Source organism: Sesamum indicum, linkage group LG4 (assembly GCF_026168435.1).
Source record: "Sesamum indicum cultivar Baizhima isolate 11 linkage group LG4, ASM2616843v1, whole genome shotgun sequence".
Lineage (NCBI taxonomy): Eukaryota > Viridiplantae > Streptophyta > Magnoliopsida > Lamiales > Pedaliaceae > Sesamum > Sesamum indicum.
This window is the reverse complement of record NC_142660.1, coordinates 16,137,990-16,158,805: the sequence shown is the minus strand read 5'-3', so window position 1 is coordinate 16,158,805 and position 20,816 is coordinate 16,137,990. Positions and strand designations below refer to the sequence as shown.

At 32.3% G+C, this 20,816-nt stretch overlaps 2 protein-coding genes and 1 non-coding gene across 9 annotated transcripts; 1 reads left to right on the top strand and 2 right to left on the bottom strand.

The window, feature by feature from the left end:
- Positions 1-1,960: 1,960 nt before the first annotated feature.
- On the top strand, positions 1,961-7,784 carry LOC105160917 (ARM repeat superfamily protein). 3 transcript variants are annotated; one of them, XM_011078445.3, is made up of 10 exons: positions 1,961-2,121; positions 2,203-2,728; positions 2,859-2,945; positions 4,195-4,385; positions 4,886-5,081; positions 5,383-5,447; positions 6,360-6,461; positions 6,590-6,745; positions 7,185-7,311; positions 7,441-7,784. In XM_011078445.3, exons 1-8 carry the CDS (start codon positions 2,078-2,080, stop codon positions 6,684-6,686), a joined length of 1,308 nt encoding a protein of 435 aa, XP_011076747.1. In that variant the 5' UTR covers positions 1,961-2,077; the 3' UTR covers positions 6,687-6,745; positions 7,185-7,311; positions 7,441-7,784. The 3 variants fall into 3 exon arrangements, with proteins under 3 accessions (XP_011076747.1, XP_011076746.1, XP_088735453.1); XM_011078444.3 differs by lacking the exon at positions 7,185-7,311; XM_088879327.1 differs by having other exon boundaries at positions 7,185-7,784.
- A 1,982-nt stretch (positions 7,785-9,766) lies between these two features.
- Positions 9,767-14,525, bottom strand: LOC105160916 (uncharacterized protein At2g39920). Of its 5 annotated transcripts, none has more exons than XM_011078440.3 (5): positions 14,368-14,525; positions 13,690-13,843; positions 12,826-13,267; positions 12,196-12,396; positions 9,767-10,200 (listed from the first exon to the last, which is right to left on the bottom strand). In XM_011078440.3, exons 2-5 carry the CDS (start codon positions 13,757-13,759, stop codon positions 9,963-9,965), a joined length of 951 nt encoding a protein of 316 aa, XP_011076742.1. In that variant the 5' UTR covers positions 13,760-13,843; positions 14,368-14,525; the 3' UTR covers positions 9,767-9,962. The 5 variants fall into 5 exon arrangements, with proteins under 5 accessions (XP_011076742.1, XP_011076743.1, XP_011076740.1 ...); XM_011078441.3 differs by lacking the exon at positions 14,368-14,525 and adding an exon at positions 14,130-14,293; XM_011078438.3 differs by lacking the exon at positions 14,368-14,525 and adding an exon at positions 13,941-14,123.
- A 5,632-nt stretch (positions 14,526-20,157) lies between these two features.
- On the bottom strand, positions 20,158-20,229 carry TRNAE-UUC (transfer RNA glutamic acid (anticodon UUC)). The gene has a single exon. It is a non-coding gene; the product is annotated as a tRNA-Glu (tRNA).
- Positions 20,230-20,816: the final 587 nt, after the last annotated feature.

The window sequence follows — 20,816 nt, the reverse complement described above, 5'->3', positions numbered from 1 at the left end:
TTGCCATGTCCGTTGTAAATAATAATTTGCATTCAGATTAAATTTTCAATGAACGTGTATGTTTGTTAGCATAGATTGCGATAGATTTTTTCATCCTTGGTAAATTATTTCAAACAGGTTTTTTTACGACACTATTCTTGTCATAAAAAAATCATCCCACCTTCGATTAGATTATTTACTTTGACAATCCTAAAAAAACAAAAGGAAATTTGCAAAATGATAGAGACATCGTAATTGCAAGTGGGTGCAGGCCATGTTGCCTAATGATGTCGTTCTCATATTACATTAAACCACGTTCTTCAATCTTATATTATTACGTGTTTCCTTTTGACTATAATCTTGTGATTTTGAAGGAATGTTTGGTTACTACATACGGCAGAATCGATTCCTACGTGTAAGTTTGAGGTTATGAATTTGAGTTTTATTAGATGTGTATAAATATTTGTTTTATTTAATATTAATTTATTATAATAGATTTTTTTTATTATTTAATATGAGTTTATTAATCGAATTGATGAATTTCTCACTTTGTTGACATTGATATAATTATAAAATCACTCTTTATTTATATATATATATATACATATAACCGTTGTGGCATACATTTTTCACTTGTATATAATAAATAATTTTATTATTTTAAAATATATCATAAAAAATAGTAAAATATATAAAGCATTACATCAAATTAAAAAATAAAGAAAGAAAATAAAAAAAAAAACTAATTTATCAGTTAATGTAAAATTTAAAAAATTGAAGAGATTAGTTATCTTATCAGTTGAAAGATATTTTTATAATAAGACTAGTTGTTGTGACACGTATTTCCTACATATATCTAATTATACAATGTATTACAAATAAGAGTAAAATATATAAACCATTGCATTAAATTAAAAAACGAAAGAAAGACAAGAAAAAAACTAATTTATCAGTTAATGTAAAGTTTAAAAAATTGAATAAGTTATTGTTGGGTGGAGAGCCCATAACATTATTGCAGAAATAATTCACAAAGATATACAAGATATTAACATCAATATTAAGCAGCGGAAATAATCGATCAAACGAATGCTCAGAGAGCCAGATCCATTTCTTAGACTTTACTCATGATCACTAAGATCGGCAGCCTTAAGATAAAACCCACGGTTGCACACGGTTTTGGCACAAAGCCCTTGCCACAAAGGTTATACCCCTCGATCACATATATCTTCTTAGCACATGGTCAGTGAGACATTCAATCTCTCTATTTCACAAAGATTTGCACTGAGCTTATCGGAATAGTTTTCTCTTATAAGATAGTAGAAGGAATCTGCTATTTATAGAGCCGAGAGAAAGATGGACATGGAAGATAGGGATCACCTTCCATAAACCATCAGCCTGGTTTTGGAAGGAGAATCGTTGCAAGAGGAAAGTGAATCACAAAGGGGAATAGAGAGATGTGAGATATGAGAGAATATTAGGGTTAAGTAGAAAATAAGTAACCAATTTGAATCGGGTCGAGTCGTGGGTCAGTTTGTGGGTCGTGGGCTTGGGCCAAACCGTAGCTAAGTGGGTGTATTGGGCCTCTCTATTTTCAGTCTTGGGCCATAAATTTTTCAACAGTTAGATATCTTATCGATTGAATGATATTTTTATAATAAGAATAGATAGGAGCAGTAAATGATTCAAATCGGATCCAACATATTATTTTTTAAGTTTATTTAAATTATGATTGAGTTTCAAAATTTGTGTTTAAATTTGATTTGATCAATAATTCAATGATGGTCGAACAAACTTTAATTAAATTAAACATAAATTGAATTCGAATAATTTAATATTTTTATATACATTCTGTTATTTTTACACTAATCAAATTGAATTCGAGCCGAGCTGAAAAACTTATTAAACAATAATCGAAGTCAATATGTTTTGAATAGGCCAGATAATTAAATTGCTATCCTAATAAATATCAAATTATTATAATTAAACCCAATTAATTATTTCCAGAAACCCTGCGAGCTGCCCACAGGCAACAACTCTAGAAACAATTACAGTTGGAACTGATAGCTTGGACGTTCAAGAAAGTTGCTTCCAGTCTGCAATGTCGAGTTCCTCTTCATCCCTTCTTCTGCAGAATCTCATTCGGTAATTACTCTTTCTGTGTGTTTTGTATATACGTCTCTGTGTGTGATTAGCTTTATGTTTTAACTTTTCTTGAATTTGCAGATTCTCGGAACCCCTGAAAGAATCACTCTCCCGAACTCCTTACGCTCCGCCGGAATCCTACTCCAATGTCTCCGTCAAATCCCAACTCCAGTCTCTCCTCTCCAACACCACAATTTCCGAGCCCGAAGTTCGAGTCAAAGTTAAAGACTTCGCATTGTGCTGCGCCGCATTAGCTTCCTCTTCAAACTCCACTAGCATACATCTCTCGTGGGTCCCCGACTCGCTTTCGGGTTCCGCGGTCTCCGCTTTCAAAGAATTTGCTCAAGCTTATTATGATGATTTCATGCACTCCAAGTGTTTGATGAAAATTGGTGAATTGGAGTTGGATTTCGGTGGTGTGGTGGAGAGTGGAAAGAAGCTGGTGATCGAATTGATGCCCGAGGTTTTGCCTTTGCTGAAGAGTAACATTAAGGAGAGCGCCATCGATGCTAGTGAAGAGGGTGATGGAATTTCTGCAGCCAGCGCAAGGGCACCGGTGGCTTATGCTATTTTGGCTGCCTATCAGTTCAGATGGTTTGTTACTCAGGTCATTGTGTCTGGTACATTTACGAGTCTTGTTCTTTGTGCAAATTGAAGAAAAGACTTGGTGTTTGAAATTGAAGAAAAGAATTGTGTGTATAATGCTGGAACTTTGTGATGTTGTGTGCTTATTTTAGGTGGATGCTCCATATATAGGGAAGTTGTCCCCTTTGTTGATTCCATGTGCTCTCACAGCTCTTGATCACTGGTCTCCTGAAGTGAAAGTAAGTTGTTCACTAGTATTTATTACTCCCTTCTTTTTTCTGTTAAATTTCTTCTTTGCTGATGTCCACTTGTTGCTTTGACAAAATATGCCCATGCCCTGAACCTGTTATTGTGTGGCCTTTATACTTGTAGTTGTGGTATAAGTATCTGCAATCTTTTCTTTTGCCTCCACGTATCCTTAGGCTTTCTGGCCTTTGCGATTTAACATTTCATGATGCAGTCGAAAGCATTAATAGTTGCATTATTGCCTGAATTTTGTTACCCCTGGCAGTTTCTGTCCTGAACTATGGTAATAATGAGATCCATTTTAGAATCTGGTCAGTGATGCATTTTGAGTTTGCAAGAGTTTGGAGTTTAAACAGAGATCTGTGTTGATCCAATCTTGTATTTTCTCTTTTTCTGTTCCTGTGTTTGGGATTGGAGATGATGGTTATTTATTTGTAGGAAATCCAACCCCCCTTGTTTTTGGATTTTTGTGCCATACATCTTAGACTTGTTGTCCATGTTTGGTTCATGGTTCGACACTCCCCCACCCCACCCACCTGTCCATTCACCCATGCACACCGAACAAAATCAATATTTGGGAACTTCCGTATTGGAAACTAGTATATTTCATGTTGTAGTTTATTTTCCTGTGAAGTACTCTTTGTGGGGGTAATGTAAAGCAATGACATTTTGAAGGGCTAAATAATTGCCATAAAATTCCATTTAGTATCCTATGCTGCCAATGACAATAGAGGAAGAGATTCGTAAATGGATAAAGTGGTTTTATTCTATAAAAGCCGATACTCTGCATTTATAGGTTTCTAGTTTCTTTTTACTTATTTCGGATGTATTGGAGATCCCACTTTTTCTAATGTATTTCTCATGTTGAACACCTCGGAGTTCTATTTATGGATTTAGAGAAGAAATTTTCCTGACGCGTACATGCTAATAAGTACATATGCCAACTATAAACTGGCGAGACTTATTTTTTTAAGTACTAGGGAGGAGTGTCAGGGTGTTTGCCATTGTCAACAACTGGATATGAACACAAATCAGAATCTTTATCTTTTTAACTGTTTAATCATGCCCATCTGCTTCAGCACAAGCTAGATCGGTTTGAATGTTTGTCCCTCCATTTTAAATTTAATGTTTTCACACCTTATAAATTTATACGCACCCAGGCTCCTTCACATCACTGCATGTATTAGAAAGACATCATGTTAATAGTTTCGCTGTTGTATAAACTCACTTTTCTCTTTTCAGGGCCAAGGCATGATAAGCTTTATATATCTTGCGAAAAATATGGATGCTGAAGAGATTGGTGTGTATGCTGATGTTATTCTTGATGCTTGCTGCCAAAATGTTGCTTCTGACGATGAGATATGGCAATATGTGGTGGAGATGTCAGTTCTTCTTGTCACTTTAACTCAGCAAAGAAATCCCCGTAGTTCATGGTACTCATTTGATACTGTGTTTATCCCCTCAACTATATCAAACTGAAGAACTTTTCGATGAGTTTTTTGAGAAAGTTAATTATGTTCTGGACATATTCGTTGAGGACACTTGAGTGTAAAATTGAAAATAGTGGACAAGAATACCTATTTGCAGTGACTTGCAAATCATAAACCGCATGCAATAATTGAAGATTGCTAATTGGATGGTATCTGAACTTTATGTTTTGTGACTTAGCAAAACTGGATAGTCTGCTCTTTAATAATTTTCGGTATCAGTGTACTTGCTGAAAATTTTTAGCAACCTAATGACTCTAGTTTCTAATATATTCTGTTTACATTGTGGGATAAGTGAGCAACAACTTAATATGCTTGTCACCATGGATCCATGCGAACATAAAATCTGAGTTGACATCTCCTTATATGTTTAGAATCTTAACCTCTCCTATTAGCACTCTCATCTATTTGCTTTGCCGTCCGTTCATTAAAGTTGGTATTTATAGGTATGAGAAGCTGCTCAATGAAATGTTAAATCATTTAGAAAGGCAACCAAGAAACAAGCAGCGGCGCATCACATGGCTAACACACTGTGAGCCACTGTTCAGTGGTCTTGGTCTCGTACTGCTTGCCCATTTCAGGCGTCTTTTCCCTCTTTTCTTTAAGTGGATGCATGCGGATGATGATGAAACAGTTTTACTGGTGAGACATTTTCTACTTTTGGAAGCATAATGATCTTAATGTTTTCAAAGATATCAATTTCTTACAGTATTAGTGCTTATGTTTTAACAAAATGATTTTGGGTATTGATTAATCATTATTTTAGCAACGTACAACTCCAACTTAGATCAGCCTCATGATAATTTTGCTTATACTTTAAACTTTATCCAACTTCTCCTGATGAGTTGGTTACTTCATCATTCTGCATCTTGCTGTTTTCCTTTAGATGCTTCAATTTTAATCACAGAAAGTACAAACCCTCCATCCTCTGATAATGGTTCAGGTTCTGGAGCGAATGACAACTGTTGTGAAACTTGCATGGATAAGGAATTCTCTGTACATTGAAAGGTAACTATTATGATCATCTCTACATACCAGAGATATAAAAGAACATCTTGCATGTGGATTGTTTACCAGGAAAAGGTCGAAAGCTTATGTCTTCAAGGAAACAGATAAAACAGGATCCTGTCAAATTATACATTCCAAAACTTTGCAAGTAAAATCTGTAATATACTAATATGCAATAAAATGTGTATTGTAACTATAGAAATTTTGTTTATCCAACTGGCAACTTTTAGATTAGGAAGATAGACTTTCATCAATTTGCTGTGATGCACCACACATTCGAAGTGGGCTTGACATGGACATGCTCGGGATCAAGTGCCCAGCATGGTATGTGTCTGACATAGCAAGTTGGCGATCTAGAAATTAAATAAAAATAGAAAAATTTGATATGGTGCTTGAGACAGTTGATGGCGCTTAAAACATTCTCAGAGGCAATGGAGGCTTTCTCATATTTGTAAAATCTAGAGGTTGTGAAAAAAATAAGATAAAACCAGAAATTTGTAAAACTAAATAAATGACAATGTTTCGTCATGACAATTGACTTTCTCTCTCTTCCTAAACCATTTTGAATTCAGGCCTTCTTTTCTAAAAACATTATTCAGTGATACACATGGTTGACACCTGACATCCTCATTGGTATTGGCATCCTTTTCCTTGTAATTCTGAAGACGTCCCTATCAATCCTTTAAAGATTACCCGTGATTTCATATAACTAGAGATATTTATATTAATAGCTGTACCTATAGGTTTATTGTTTACTATGTCTATTTTTCCCCTGGGTGTTAATGTAACTTAAAAGTGTATAAAGTAAAGTTGGGGTGCATTTCCATCTTGAAAATCATGCAAACGGCTCCTTGGATGATTTGTGAATTTCCTATCATGTTCATCCACATATATTTTGCTATTGGCTCTCAGGTTGGTGGATGAGCTCATCACTCTATACAAGGATGCAGCGCTCAAGGTTGCATGTGAAGATATTAGATCACTCATCCTTCAAATGCTAAAACTGATTCGTGTGTGAGTATAACTCTGTCTTTTAGTATATTATTTATCGGATTATGCGTATCGAGAACTGTTTTCAGGTATCTATGTCATATCTTTCACATGAGTGGTGATGACTTCTATATCTTTATTGAATTTTATAGGTCCCATAGACCACAGTTCAATGCAATGTGGGTCAAGCATAAGGATGATCCAAACTTAACAGCTCTCTTCCCATCCTTGAGTGAGAAAGAAGTATAAGGATGGTCCAAAACTTAAGAGCTCTTGTACCATCCTTGTGTGAAAGAAATCCTGCAATGGTACTGCTGCCTGCCTTTTTCTCCCTCAAAAATAAATTTGAAAAATGATAACTCTTCTCAGAGTTTTAATTTGCATAGTCCATTGAAGTCCCCTTGTTAAGATTTTATTATGTTTAATGGCCATCTTTTAGGACCATACTATCAAAGATATAACTGTTTCGAGGGAACCTAAGCTTGAGTAGAGCATAGATTTTCCTAAGTCCTTTAGTGCTCTGGATTTTGGATGCCGTGTTGCAAGGTTCAGGATTTTGCTGGAGCACCATTTGACCAAAAGTTACACCCAATTTTATGAATCCCCAGCTGAACTCTGGTGTAGATTTTCCTAAAGCCTTAGTGCTTCTGATTTTGGAAGCCATAGAATACCAATTTTGCTGGAATAATCATTCTGAGAGGCCAATGTTGCCCAAACTAATTAACTGGTTTGCTTTGTATTTTGCAGAAGTATAGTGTAAGGCACAGCTTCACCAAAACCTTGTGGCAACTTGCAATGAACCATGTATACCTATTTAAGGAAAAAAAAATACAAAACAAACAGACGAGAAAAGCAAAGTACTATATTTAGGACAGTAAGTAGGATGGCTGCTGCACCAACCTGATGTTTTCATGGATTTGATAGAGTTCAAGGTTCAATCACTTGTTATTGGTACCAAGCAGGTCGAATGCTGATCCCTATTCTCTGACCTTCTAAACTACAGGTTGCTTGAAGATGGACATACTTGAGAAGATATTTCCTCCCAGAGAAAGAGGCTCTTTTGCATTTCTATAGCCACTTCAAAAGTGGTATTTGCTTGCATCCCAAACACCAATATCCCCACTGGTGATTCGACAGCATACGATCACTCAAAACGAGAAGGAAAACGATCTTTAGTTGTGCAGTAACAATCTCTGAATAGTTTTAACATAACGGAGTTCTTCCAGGAGTCGTGTATATTATATATTCATGGAAGTTTGTTGTATAGCATAACAGAACCGGCATTTTATCTTCCGTGCCAATATTTCTTGATGGATTATGCAACTTATTACTCGGTTTCATTTATCATGATCGGCAATTGTGTGGAGCAATAGTGTGGTGTGGCTTCTTGATTGGGACAAGTTCATTGAACGACTCTGCACGAAACTCTCTATTGGAGTTACAACATCCAATTAAGAATTTCCTAATATAATAGTGCAAAATCAATCATTTGAGTTATGGTACCATAGCGATGTGTATTAGGTTGCTTTAGGGATGGTAATCGTGTCGGGCCAATCGGCCCCGATGTCGACCCGCCCTAATGGTCTGGGTTTCGTGCTCCTTAGGCCAGTTCGAGGCATAATTTATTGGACTCGATCGAGTCCGGGGTGGGTTATGAATTTTGTATTGGACTCGCCCTGAGCCCATCGGATTTATTTTTTAGGGTAAATGCAGACAACCCCCCTTCCCCCCTCAATGGTAATGAGGTCATTTGCATATTACCCTTCAACTTTTTGATTTTATTGCATTTTGTATTTTTAGGGGAATAATGATGAAATATTCCGTCCATGTATGTACACCCATTTAAGGGGCATTTTGGGTTCGGTAAAAATTGTAAAGGGTAAATGCAGACAACCCCCAACGTTGGGATCATTTTCACTTTGTCCCTTAATCTTTTTACAAAACAAAAAAATAAAAATAAAAAAAATATGGATAAAAGTTCTAACAAATAAAGAAAAAAGGAGGAAATTTTCAGAAAATTTAATATTTAATTTGCAGATAAATTACTTCATGTTACAAGACAAATATAATGTTCGCACAGATTGAAATACACACATATACTTGATGGTGGTGCCAACAAAAATATCCGATTTTTTTCCTTTATTTTTTGGGTTTGATTTTTTCTCTTTTTATACAATGTAATGTATTTGATTTTGTCATAAGATTATACTTTCTTTTATAATTTTTTTCAATTGAGTTATTGAAATTCAATCTCATTATTTGGGCTGGTAAGTTTTTCTTATGATACATCCATTGAAATTCTATAATGAAATTTTAGCGTCTAAAGATGAAAAAATAATTATTTTTGGATTATTTTTACTGTCAATATCTATACTATTTACTAGATGTGAGGAGTTATTAGTTATTTATTTTATATAATTAAACAAAAATAAAAAATATTAAATTATACACATTTCATGTCTAATATGCTTCAATAGCTAGTATTAATTAAATGAGGGGATTACAATAATTACCTTTTGGTATAAATTTAATATATTGACTAAACTTATACTATAAGTCATTCAAACTAACTTTAATGATATTAGTAATTTTATTTTTGCTCTAACTTATATGATTATTTTTTAAGTAATAATATAATTAGTATGATAATTACAGTAGAGACTGATTCATTGATCGATTCAATTATTTTTTATATAAAAGATATTATTTTTTAGGATAATTTCCCTAAAATTTGGCATAATTACGAATACCCCCCTCAAATTAAAAATAATTATGTAGCCTCTAAATGATGAATAAACATTACTATTTTACCCTTGTTGAATTTTTTAAAAAAAATAAAAAAAATATCTAAAAAATGTAAAAAGATTGAGGGTAGACATAATAAATAATCTAGAGGGAGTATTAGTTCATAAAAATATTTAAAAAAATTATAAATATATATAAAAGGCATAATTTATAATCCAAAAGAATATTTTGATCAGTTTACCAGAAAAATTGAATAAAAACATAACAGAATGGGCTCGTTGTTAAACGGACGTTAATCAGGAGGGTGTAATTTTTCAAACAACCAGGAATTATTTATAATTATGCTAAACCTCAGGAGAGATGATCGTAATTTATCCTATTTTTTATCTTATAAATACACATTTTCAATATTTCAAAAAGTTACATATACAAGTTTACATCTATCACCATTTTTAAGTATCATAATACACTCCCACTAGTAACAATATTACAAATACCTTCTTAGAACAAGTATAAATACCTCTAACCTTTCAGCATCATAACAGAATATGGTACATGCAAGGGAAGAATTTTCTGCACCACACTTCCAAGTTTCAACTCATTACATGCAATCAAACTACAAATACAGGATTATACAAAGATTATATATAGCCTGAGTTGGCCATGTATGTACACATCAGAGACAAAAACTACAACAGTGTTGAATTGTTCATGGGCAAATAATATGCATAACTTGAGTAAAAATCAAAATTTTGCACTTATTGATGCGAAAGAATGAGATTACACTTCGTTTGGCAATAACTTACTCGTCTGAATTGGGTGAATTTCACTGTGATCTTCCATATTGTATTGGAAAAAAGGGTTTGGAAGCTTGAAAACCCGATCGCCTGAGTATCGGCCACTTAGAGCATCCATCTGGCTGCTAATCACAGACGTGATGTGGAAGCCCTCTCGTTGCAGCATTGTCCTTCGTCTTGACAGAAATTCTTGAAAGTCCATTAGCATTTCATCATCTATTCTGAAACAGTAATAGCAAGGTAGATACGAAATTTGGATAAGGTATAAAAATAGTGAATGGTAAACTGAAAGAGAGAGAATAGACCACAAAGTATAAATATACACATCAAACAGCCAAAGGAATTTGTGTACGACCTCCTGTTGCAGAAAATCAGTTTCATCTAGGGAACGCTGTGGGCAGGGTTGATAAGGCACTCGAGGGTACATTTATGTGTTGTATTGCCACAAAGCTGTGAAGTATATAAATTCTATTCGAGCTACATGATCCAGTAATGGGAGTATCATTACTCTTACATGTACTTTGTTTATTTACATGGTTTACAATTAACTTCCAAGTGATCAAGCAGTGAGAATGTTTGTAATATTTTGAAAAGTATTTTCTCAAAGTGAATGAAAATGAATCCAAATGTTGCATAAATTACCTTTCCCAGCAACTCCACAGAATGTCCCTCTTTCTTCTCTTTTGATTCCTATTGCTGTATTCATTATATTACACCTTCCTTCACATTCACACTAAACCAAGGTTGTAAATTTGACGTTATTTACAATATTTTTTAAGATAAAATAACTCTTATGCATTTCAGCTAGAGAAATCTCATAAAACTTATTTTGTTTAAGCTTTTCATTTCAAGAGAAATCTTATAGAAAATTATTGTTTTTCGATTGCTATTATAATGATCAAATGCATGTAATCGCTTGGATGCAGTCCTTTTTTTTGTTAAACAATGGGTAGCTATATTTAGTCTAGCGATTAGAGGTTAAATATTTTGAAACTCTCTTTCCAGGACCTGATCAGCAATCTACCCTTAAGTATTTGAAACTCAAACCAATCTACACACTTTTAGTTTGTTTCACTTTCTTACTCGTTATACAAATTGTCTCAAATTTCAAGGAGAACTAACACATAGGTAGTCTCGAAAGTGAAACAAGATTGCATTATTTCTCATATCAGAGGAAAATAAGTGCATGCTCGATTAGTTTAGCCTGTCAAGAAAGATGATCAATTTTGATTTCTTATGAGCCCTTGTGCCGTTTATAGTAGTATCTTCATCTCCACTTCGACACACATAGAAATGAAAACTCTTGATGTAGTCTACGAGTTTTTTAATGATGTAATCTATAATTTATATTATGAAGTCTAGTAATACAAATTGGTGACCATGAAAATTATACTTGAACACAGTTACCTTGATATCAATTAACTTATCTGCCACACAATCTTAGTACATCTACCTATATTCAGCACTTACTAAATCTCCAGCCTACATCTTTTCAATGTTCATAATCTTAAGAAACAAAGAGATTTAAGATTGTGGTTAATGGGTTTTTCAAAAGATCTTACAGGGGCTAATTCGCTATGGCGCACCCTGCAAAGTTTTAATTAATCATCTGGTGTAGGGTTATAAGGACATCAACAAGCCAGTGATTCCTCGCAGAAATTTCAGATCAATGAAGTAAAATGGGATAGATTTGGAAATGAAATGCTTATTCCCATGTTCATTCCTGATTCTATCGTATGATTAACAGGAATTTTTATTCCTTCAGGAATCCGAATTTCATAAATGAAAGGTATTTTAGACATTTATTCTATTTGTTTCATTCCAACCTTTCATTTCTACTGATCACTTAAATGAATGGAATGAATAAGGCATCTTGATTCAATTCCTTATTCCTTTGCCATACCAAGTGTAGAAAATGTTAGGCTCAATTACCCTTCCTTTTCCATCTCCATTCCATTTTTGAATTCATTCTTTTCCTGTCTCCATTTCATTCTTAAATTCATTATTTTCCACTATCTTCTTCTAAATTCACTCCTTCCAGTCCAAATCCACCCATGCATGTCCAGCAATCCCCTAAGTTACTAAATAATGACAGCAAACAAATTAAAGATGTTAAAGATACTTTATTAAGATAGAAATTGGACAAAGAAAATATCTACGAGATATGTTAATCATGAAATTTTAAAATTCTAGCACTGAAAAGTAAGAATAATTACCTCATGATAAGTGAAGACCAACCATGACATCTCATGGACATAAGATGCTCTACAGTAGTGTTTCTCAGTTTCTCAGGTCTCCTTGAGAACAAAATCAACGGCCATCTGCTGGATTGGAGTTTCAAGCACAACTTCATGGCAAAAATGTGTTTCAAATAATTTGCATCTCTGATGCTTCCATGCAAATTATCTTTCTTGATCCTGCATCACCAAGAAAGAGATAGTTTAGTACTTTTATCAAGCAATTTATGTCTTTAGCTACATGAATCTGGCTATTTATTTTGCCAAATCCAGATTTTATCTGTTAGAGCTCAGTTGATGCTATTCTTCCAACACATTCCAAATCCATGTGCATGTTAGTGTTTTCATGAAAAACAAGCTAAATATGAGTGGATTAAATTGGAGGACACAGTTGGGTTTTGCCAACTGACATCGAGAATCAAACACACTTTCAAAATTCATGATTAATCAAGCTTCAGTTTAAGCTGAAAACAGTAGTTTCATTTGAGCATTGAACTGTGGCCAGTGACCATTCAGAATCATCCAGAAAGCACAAGCTTCATATGATAAATTATGACATTAGCAACATAGGCTATAGAACTTGCTAAGATTAGGAGGAATTACGGATACCTCATGTCATTAACAACCAAAGTTTCTGAACCCAACAAGTCATCGGCATCCATCAGAACAACATCTCGACCATCATTTTGCGGTCTCAAACTGCTAAAGAAGCCCTCAGCAATGCCAACTGTAATATTCAAATCTCTCTTGTATTGTCCTTCTTTGATATACTGTATATTGATATCCTTGCAAATTTCAGGGAAAAGGTCTGCACCTAAGCTGTTCAGCTCTGCATGCAGGGCAAAATTCCTGCAATAATCATAATCATGTGTATTTCTGTACATCTCAAGAACTCCAGAATTCCTACTTTGGCAGGAATTTAACATCACTGTCAATGCAATCAGCAACGAAACTACTGATATCCCAACTGTAACAAGCCCAGAAATAAAGACTGTAGCAGCAGAAGCTGACATGTATATTCCTGCCTCGGTAGTATAATGGCTTCCCATTTCTGTGACAATCCAAGGATAACAATCAATGAATCATTCATGTAAAAAGCTGAAAGTTGACAGAACAAGCATTACTTTAATTGGATGTTAATATCGTTGACATTCACCTGGTGGCAATGGGTTATCATACAGATAATCCATGTATTTTCCCAGTCAGACGGTGAAACTTTTTAGGAGAATCACACACCATATTACTTTTATAAAGAACCTTCGACCCAATTTTGCTACTTTTAAGTTACATACTAAACGTGCAACTTTTTGCTTATATATTCCATTCTTAAAATTTAACATAGGAATCGACTAAGATCAAGCCCTCATGCTCAAATTTCACATTATGAATAATTTTCGGTAATTCTTATAGATTACCGTTTGAATCTCTATTTGCAATAGGCAGACTACTAAAAACCATGATCAAGATATATACCCGAACTTCCTCTGGTCGAAAGACTTTGAGCAGAGTATTCCCGCTCCATTTCATGTCCGTAGGCAGACATTTCCTTGCGATTGCTCTGCAGGTCGTAGGCCTATTTATCCTTATCAAACAACGCACTCATTCCCTTTGAAAACACATATTTCACCTGCATCAGAAAGATGAACAGATTAGCATCAAGCTCTTGTTCTGCATTTTGACGTCGAACAGCACACAGCACTTCTCGGACACATATTACTACTCACCATAAGCTTCATCACAACCCAACCAGCTAAGATTACGAATCTCTACTCCTTTTCACACAACGCGCGCACACACACACACAAGAGGAAAGGAGGGGCACAAGTTACACTTTGCAAATACTATATAATCTTGCTCAGCCAAAACAGTGAATTAGACCCACAAATTATCAGTCGAATACTGAAAGCAAATACCTCCACAGAAAAAATTGACCGAATAACAAAAGAAGTTTCAAGAGCTGATGACTTTCTTGATTGTGAGAAAATCACAGTCAAGATGACAGCTAAGAAAGTCGAGAAGCTTCAAATGCATCAACCAATCAGGCTACATTAAAAGAAAACTTGAACAGTGAGGAACGGATAGATACATGAGAGCGATCGTCGATTTGAATATTCAAATGCTCAAGAGCGAGAAAAGGGGCAGCATCACTACCTGACAATTCGCCATTTTTCGCTGTTGCTTGTACAGATTGGATTCCTGGCATACATTATTGAGCAGCCTCTTTTGGATGGAGGAAATTGGAGATTTATGAAATGAGAGATGAGCAAAAATGAATAATGATTGTGAAAGCAGTGATGTAAATTGAGGGACCCTGCAGATATTCCCGTCCAACTGGATTATCAAGTTGGATAATAACAGCTAACTTTTGGGATGATAATATCTATGGCATGTCACATGGAGAATTCACCCATTTCAACCAATACAAGATTAGGGATTATCTTTTCAATTTTATACTATTTTAAAATTGTAAAATTATGTTTAGTTGGCCATTTTTTCTTTTTTTGAAAGATTAGATCATAAATTTAAGAAAATTCATTCTATCCTGTCTTTTCGTATAAAAAAATATATTGTAAATTAGGGACAATTACACTTCCCGCTTTTGAAACTTGATAGAATTACATGTAGATCTCCTGTAATTTGTAAAATCACATCTAGCACCCATAAAATCTGTTTTTATCTAACATATAAGCTCCTATCTTAGTCTAAATTTATCGAATTTGTTGATATTAACGAATAAAATAAGAAAAAAAAATTTATATCTACCCATGATTGATTTATTACTGATTTATAGTAGGTCAAATAATTTTTTTTATAACCAAATTATCTTCATACGTCTTTCACACGTTAATGCATGTGAGGAGGTAATTTTTCATCGTTATAAGGATAATTTATATTGAAAAAAAAATATTTAATATGCAATAAGCTAGTGATAAGTCGATCGAGGGTAGATATCAATTTTCATTCAATTTTTTTGTTAATATCGACAAATTCAATTAATTTTTGACTGACAGAGAACTTATTTGTTAGATGAAAGTAACCTCAATGATGCTAGATTTAATTCATAAGGCCACATAAAGTTTATGTATAATTACATCAAATTTTAAGAGACGGGAGTGAAATTATCCCTATAAATTATCATATTGTTTCGTGTAAAAAACTGTCACCAATTTGTTCTCAAATGACATTAAATGGACGGTATTTTAAGGTGCATTTGATTTATTTTTCAGAATTTTTAAAATTCCTACAAAGTATCACTGTTGATGACATATAGAATAACGCCTACTTATTATTGCTGTACGAAGAATGATTCTTAATAAATAATTGGGATAATTACGATCACTCTTTTAAAATTTAGTATAATTATATTTAAATTTTTCGTAGTTTGAAAGATTAAATTTAGCACTTTTGAGGTTTGCTTTCGTCTAACAAATAAGTTTATCTGTTAATTAAAATCCATCGAATTTACCGATATTAACTAAAAAATCAGAAAAAAAATATATTTACTCTAAATTGACTTATTACTGACTTATAGCAAGTCCAAATAATATTTTTATGACCAAATTACCATCATACATCTTAGCTCATTAATGCATGTGAGTAGGTATATCTTCACCTTTATAAGGGTAGTTTAGTCACAAAAAATTTATTTGACCTACAATAAATTAGTTTTAAGTCAATCAAGGATAAATATCAACTTTCATTCAATTTTTTTTGTTAATATTAGTAAATTCAGTGAATTTTTGACTAACATAGGGACTTATTTGTTAGACAGAAGCAAACTTCAGGGAGTGCTGAATGTAATTTTTCAATCCACATAAAATCTATGTGTAATTACACCAAATCTCAATGAGGAGAGTGTAATTATCTCTAAATACTTTATTAGTCAAAGTCGTTTGGATTTTTTTTTATAAGCAATTCAAATTTAATAAGATAAGTTATTTTTTATTTTATTTTTATGTTTATTGATATTTTTTTAATTACATTTTTTATTTTTGTAACGTTGTCCCTTGATGTTGTATTTCTTGTATTATTATATTTTAAATTTATTGATATTGAATCATTTTTATACTAATTATTTATTACTATTGTTAATAACGAAATTGATCTATAATTATGCTAGCCATTTTCATTGTCAAGCGTTGTAAATATATTTTAAGCTTATACTTGTCATAATGTTACTCACATTCTTCTTTAATTTCTCACTTTGTAATATTATTGGATATAAATGTTATTTTTTGCAAATTGTATTGTAATTTTTTATTTCATATTGTTGATATCGAAATTTGGAATAAATTGCCAATTAAAAGTAAAAAAAAAAAGTGACAATAAACTGATCCAAATTAAAGTTTATGGTAAATTTGGACTTTACATATAAATTCGCAATAACACCATATTACATTTGAGCTTTATGCATTTTGACGGGTCAATTAAAAATAAATACAAAAATCTTTTTTTATTTTAGATTGGCTAGTTGGGCGAAACCATATTTAAGTACGACCTATAAGAGTCCGATCTATGTAAAGTCCATATTGTTCAAACCCAATAGAAGTGAGCTCAAACTACCTAAGTCGTGCTCGTACCTATAAAAGAGGCATCTACAAAAACTTTAGATACTAACAATCCAAGCGACTCAAATCTAAAGCAAGTCCAGGTTCATGCCTCGGCAAAGCTCTGTAATCGAGAAGGTCCCATGTCTTCTTTGGCATCAAATTGTGAAACTGTTGATGTTATATTTTAAGGTAATTCGTATTTTTCCTTTACATCTCGGAGTTCGATTCAAGAATACGCTTCTAGCTAGGAGTGGGCTTCGAATCGCGTAATGCGGGTTTGAGTAATTTGAGTTGGGTACCCAAATTAATTAACTACCCGATTCTGACTCAAATTTTGATAGGGTACTCAATTTTTAAATTTTATCTTAAATTATGAAGTCATGATTCCAAATTTTCAACTGAACACAAACAAAGAACAAAAACTCAACTTGCCATACAAAGACCACTAAAGCCAAGCCCTCAAACACCAAGAAAATGAAGCTCAATATCCCAAGAGATTGTCGAAATTCTCCAACAAATCATTAGTTACTTCCTCTGAATTCTGTCCCATTCAATTTCATTTGTTTTTGCAAACAAACGGGTTTCCCTTATTTATTTATTTATTAAACATTTCTATTTTCTGAGTTTATAAATTAAAAATATTTCAATTTATTATTAACAAAAAAATAGAAGAGGAGGAAATAATAGAAAAATACTACCTTTTAGATTTTGATAACTTTATTTCATTTTCTTTCTTTGAAATTTTAGGATTTGTGAGAGAAATGTAAGAGAGATTTTTGTTAGAAGAAAAAGAAGAAGAAGAAGAAGAAAGCGTTGAAGTAGGAGAAAAGAGGAAGAATGATAAAACCCTAGTCAAAGACTCTTAGTCGGTCCTTAATTAAATGTATATTTTAATTAAAATTTTTGGATATTCTCTCTGCTAGTTTGGATTGAACTTTCTTATCCGTACCCCAATCCGAAGTTTTAAGTTTGGGTAGCGTCTTTTTTAGAAATAAATTCAAAAAATTCAACCTGAACTCGAATGGGTCGAATCGGGATCCGAAATACCTGGAACCCCCACTCCTACTTCTAGTCTTTGATCAACACTCAAAGAGAAGAATCAGGGGATAATCTTCAATCTCAAAAACTGTAACCTGACTTTAAATTTATAAAAATTTCATTTGTTCATATTTTTCTATTCTCGTAATTATATTTTACAAAATCGAAATTTTTGTAAACAAATTTCTGGCACACCCTGTGGAACATCTTTGTCCCGCATCTTTTTCTCCTATTCAATGTTTACCGTCATCGCATCAAATGCCTTGTGGCACCCAAAAAGAACTAAGTTACCATGACGAGTAGAACATTGTTGACATCATTCCTACTATCGATGATCAATCCTCCATCGAAGCATGACTTTGTACATAACTCTGCTCATTCTGAGATGTCTATTACTACATTATCCGTTTAATAATTATAAGAGATGATCACCAATAATATCGAAGCCCAATATTGTGGCATGCCCAACGTTGGTCTGCGTATTCAAAACCATGTACCTAGGAAATGGATGCCTTAAGGAGATGATGATAGTTACAACAATATACACGAATTTATTAAATGAGGGATAGAATTAAAAATATTATGTATTTTATTTTGCTTAAATCAATAATTTTCACCCAAATCCTAACAGAAGGAGGTCAGGTGTAAAGCGAGAATTTTCGGAGGAGGTGTAAGTGTAGTTTCAAAAAATTTTTAGAAAAAAGTGTAATTTAGCATTTTCAAAAAAGTCTAACTGTAATTAAACCTTACATATATAACCATGTATAAGTGTTTATTTTCTACACAATGTAATTGACATCTTATATTTTTACATATTTGCTAACTTTCACCTTAGAAAAGTACATTTATTATGACAAATAATCGTAACAAAAACATAAGTTGTTATAAATACTAATATGATTGTATATGTAACTAACTCTATATTAAAGACCACAAAAACTACACCAACTCGGTCCAACTTAATTAGACCGCAAAGTGTGATTTTGATGACTGTCGGGCTAGGCTAAACTTTTTTAAAATCATAAATATTAGATTGAGCCAAAAAAATTATCTAAATTAGTCTAACCCACACCTTTTATACGCCTACCGAGCCCTACATACTTCAGTCAAGTTAATCCTTGACGTATTTTATTTCAACACGAAATATTGAATGATTGTCAGGTTTTGCATGGCTTTCCACTGGGCAAAATGCTTTCTTTTCAGTCCATTAAACAGAACGTGGAATACATTTTTAAAAATCGACACCATTTGTTCAATTAAAATATAAAGGATAAATTATATTTTGTCATTCAAATTATATCAAACTTTATATTTTATTATCTAATTTTTGTTTTTGGTTTAATACACCGTCCCAACTTCGGATAGCAAAATATAATTTACCCAAATAAAAAAAGAGGAAAGATAATCCTATAGTTAAATTTTGTAAGGACAAGAGGCAAATGCATTGCACGTGGCCACTTGTAGGGAAAAGCTCACTTGAGCTTTGCTGTTTTTGCAGGACAAAATCCTTTTTAAGGCTCATTAAACTGAACTCATAATGTTTTTGGTCTCATCATAGTTTAAAAATTAATTTATTATTTAAATAAAAAATAAAATGTTTCTAATTTTTATTCTTGAAAAAATATTTAATATAATTTATTATAAATATTTTTGAAAATATTTTCAAACCAAATAATAATTCACTTTAAAAATAAAAAAGGTTAAAGTATATCTAAAATACAAATAATTTGATTTAAAAATTAATTTATCATTTATATAAAATAAATTATTTCTAATTATTTTATTTTAAAAAATTAACTTTATTTGTTATAATTATTTTTCAAATTTATTAAGATTTTTTCGAAAGCAAATAATAATTCAAATAAAAAAAAAGTAAAGAGGTTAAAATTTATATAAAATTACAACTAATTATAATTTAAAAACTAATTTGTTATTTATATAAAAACAAATTGTCTCTAATATGTTTATTTTAAAATTCTATTTATTTTAATTTATGATTAAAGTTTATTAAAATAATTTTAAACCAAATTATAATTCAAATAAAGATGAGATGTCAACACTTCATATTTGACTCATTGCACCAAAAAAAAAAAAATAAAACTTTGTCCATAGTACTAACCATGGTCAAATAAAGTTAATATAAAAATTTAATTTTCGATCATAATGAATTAATATTTGTTATAATTTTTAATTATAGCTCATGACTTCATTTACAAAATAAACAACTAAAAGTAATTATGCAGTAGTTAATTAATATTACTATAATTTTAATTTTTAATAATAATAGTTGATAATAAAATATCCTTCAAATACTAATAAGAAATATTCAAAAAAATTTTCGACTTTATTAAATTTCCGTTGCCGGGAATCGAACCCGGGTCTCCTGGGTGAAAGCCAGACTTCCTAACCGCTGGACGACAACGGATGACATTAACCCGTTGCTTCGCTATTAATAGTTAGAGGTTCCCGGGCTCTATTTGGCCCTCCATGTGCATCATAAGTTCTTCCATGATGAATATTCTGATTTTTGGAGCTTATTTTTCCTTTATAGGTAAAATCAAATATATATATATATTTTGATTGCATGCCATTCATTATATTTAAATTTAAAGGTCAATTTAGTATATCAATAATTCTAAATAAACACGTTTAACCGAGATTAAAAACCACAAATTATTATAAAAATAAATATACACTTTTTTTTCCATTGTTTGGATCTTAACAATTAATCATAACAAGAAGTTATATTTCTTTTAGTGATACTTTTATTTAATTTCAAATAACATATCCATGTATTATTGTTTTCGTGACAGTCCTTTTTAGACTTTTATTGACTTGGACCTGAAAGGATTTTTAATGATTTCGAAAATTCTAATCACGTCTTTGATTTCTAGTTGATCCCCAAAATTTTTTGGTAGAGCTCTATTAGACTCCATTCATATTAGAAGAAATATGACTTTTTATTATGATTAATTAGTATGGTTAAAAGTAAAAAAAAATCGACACAGATAT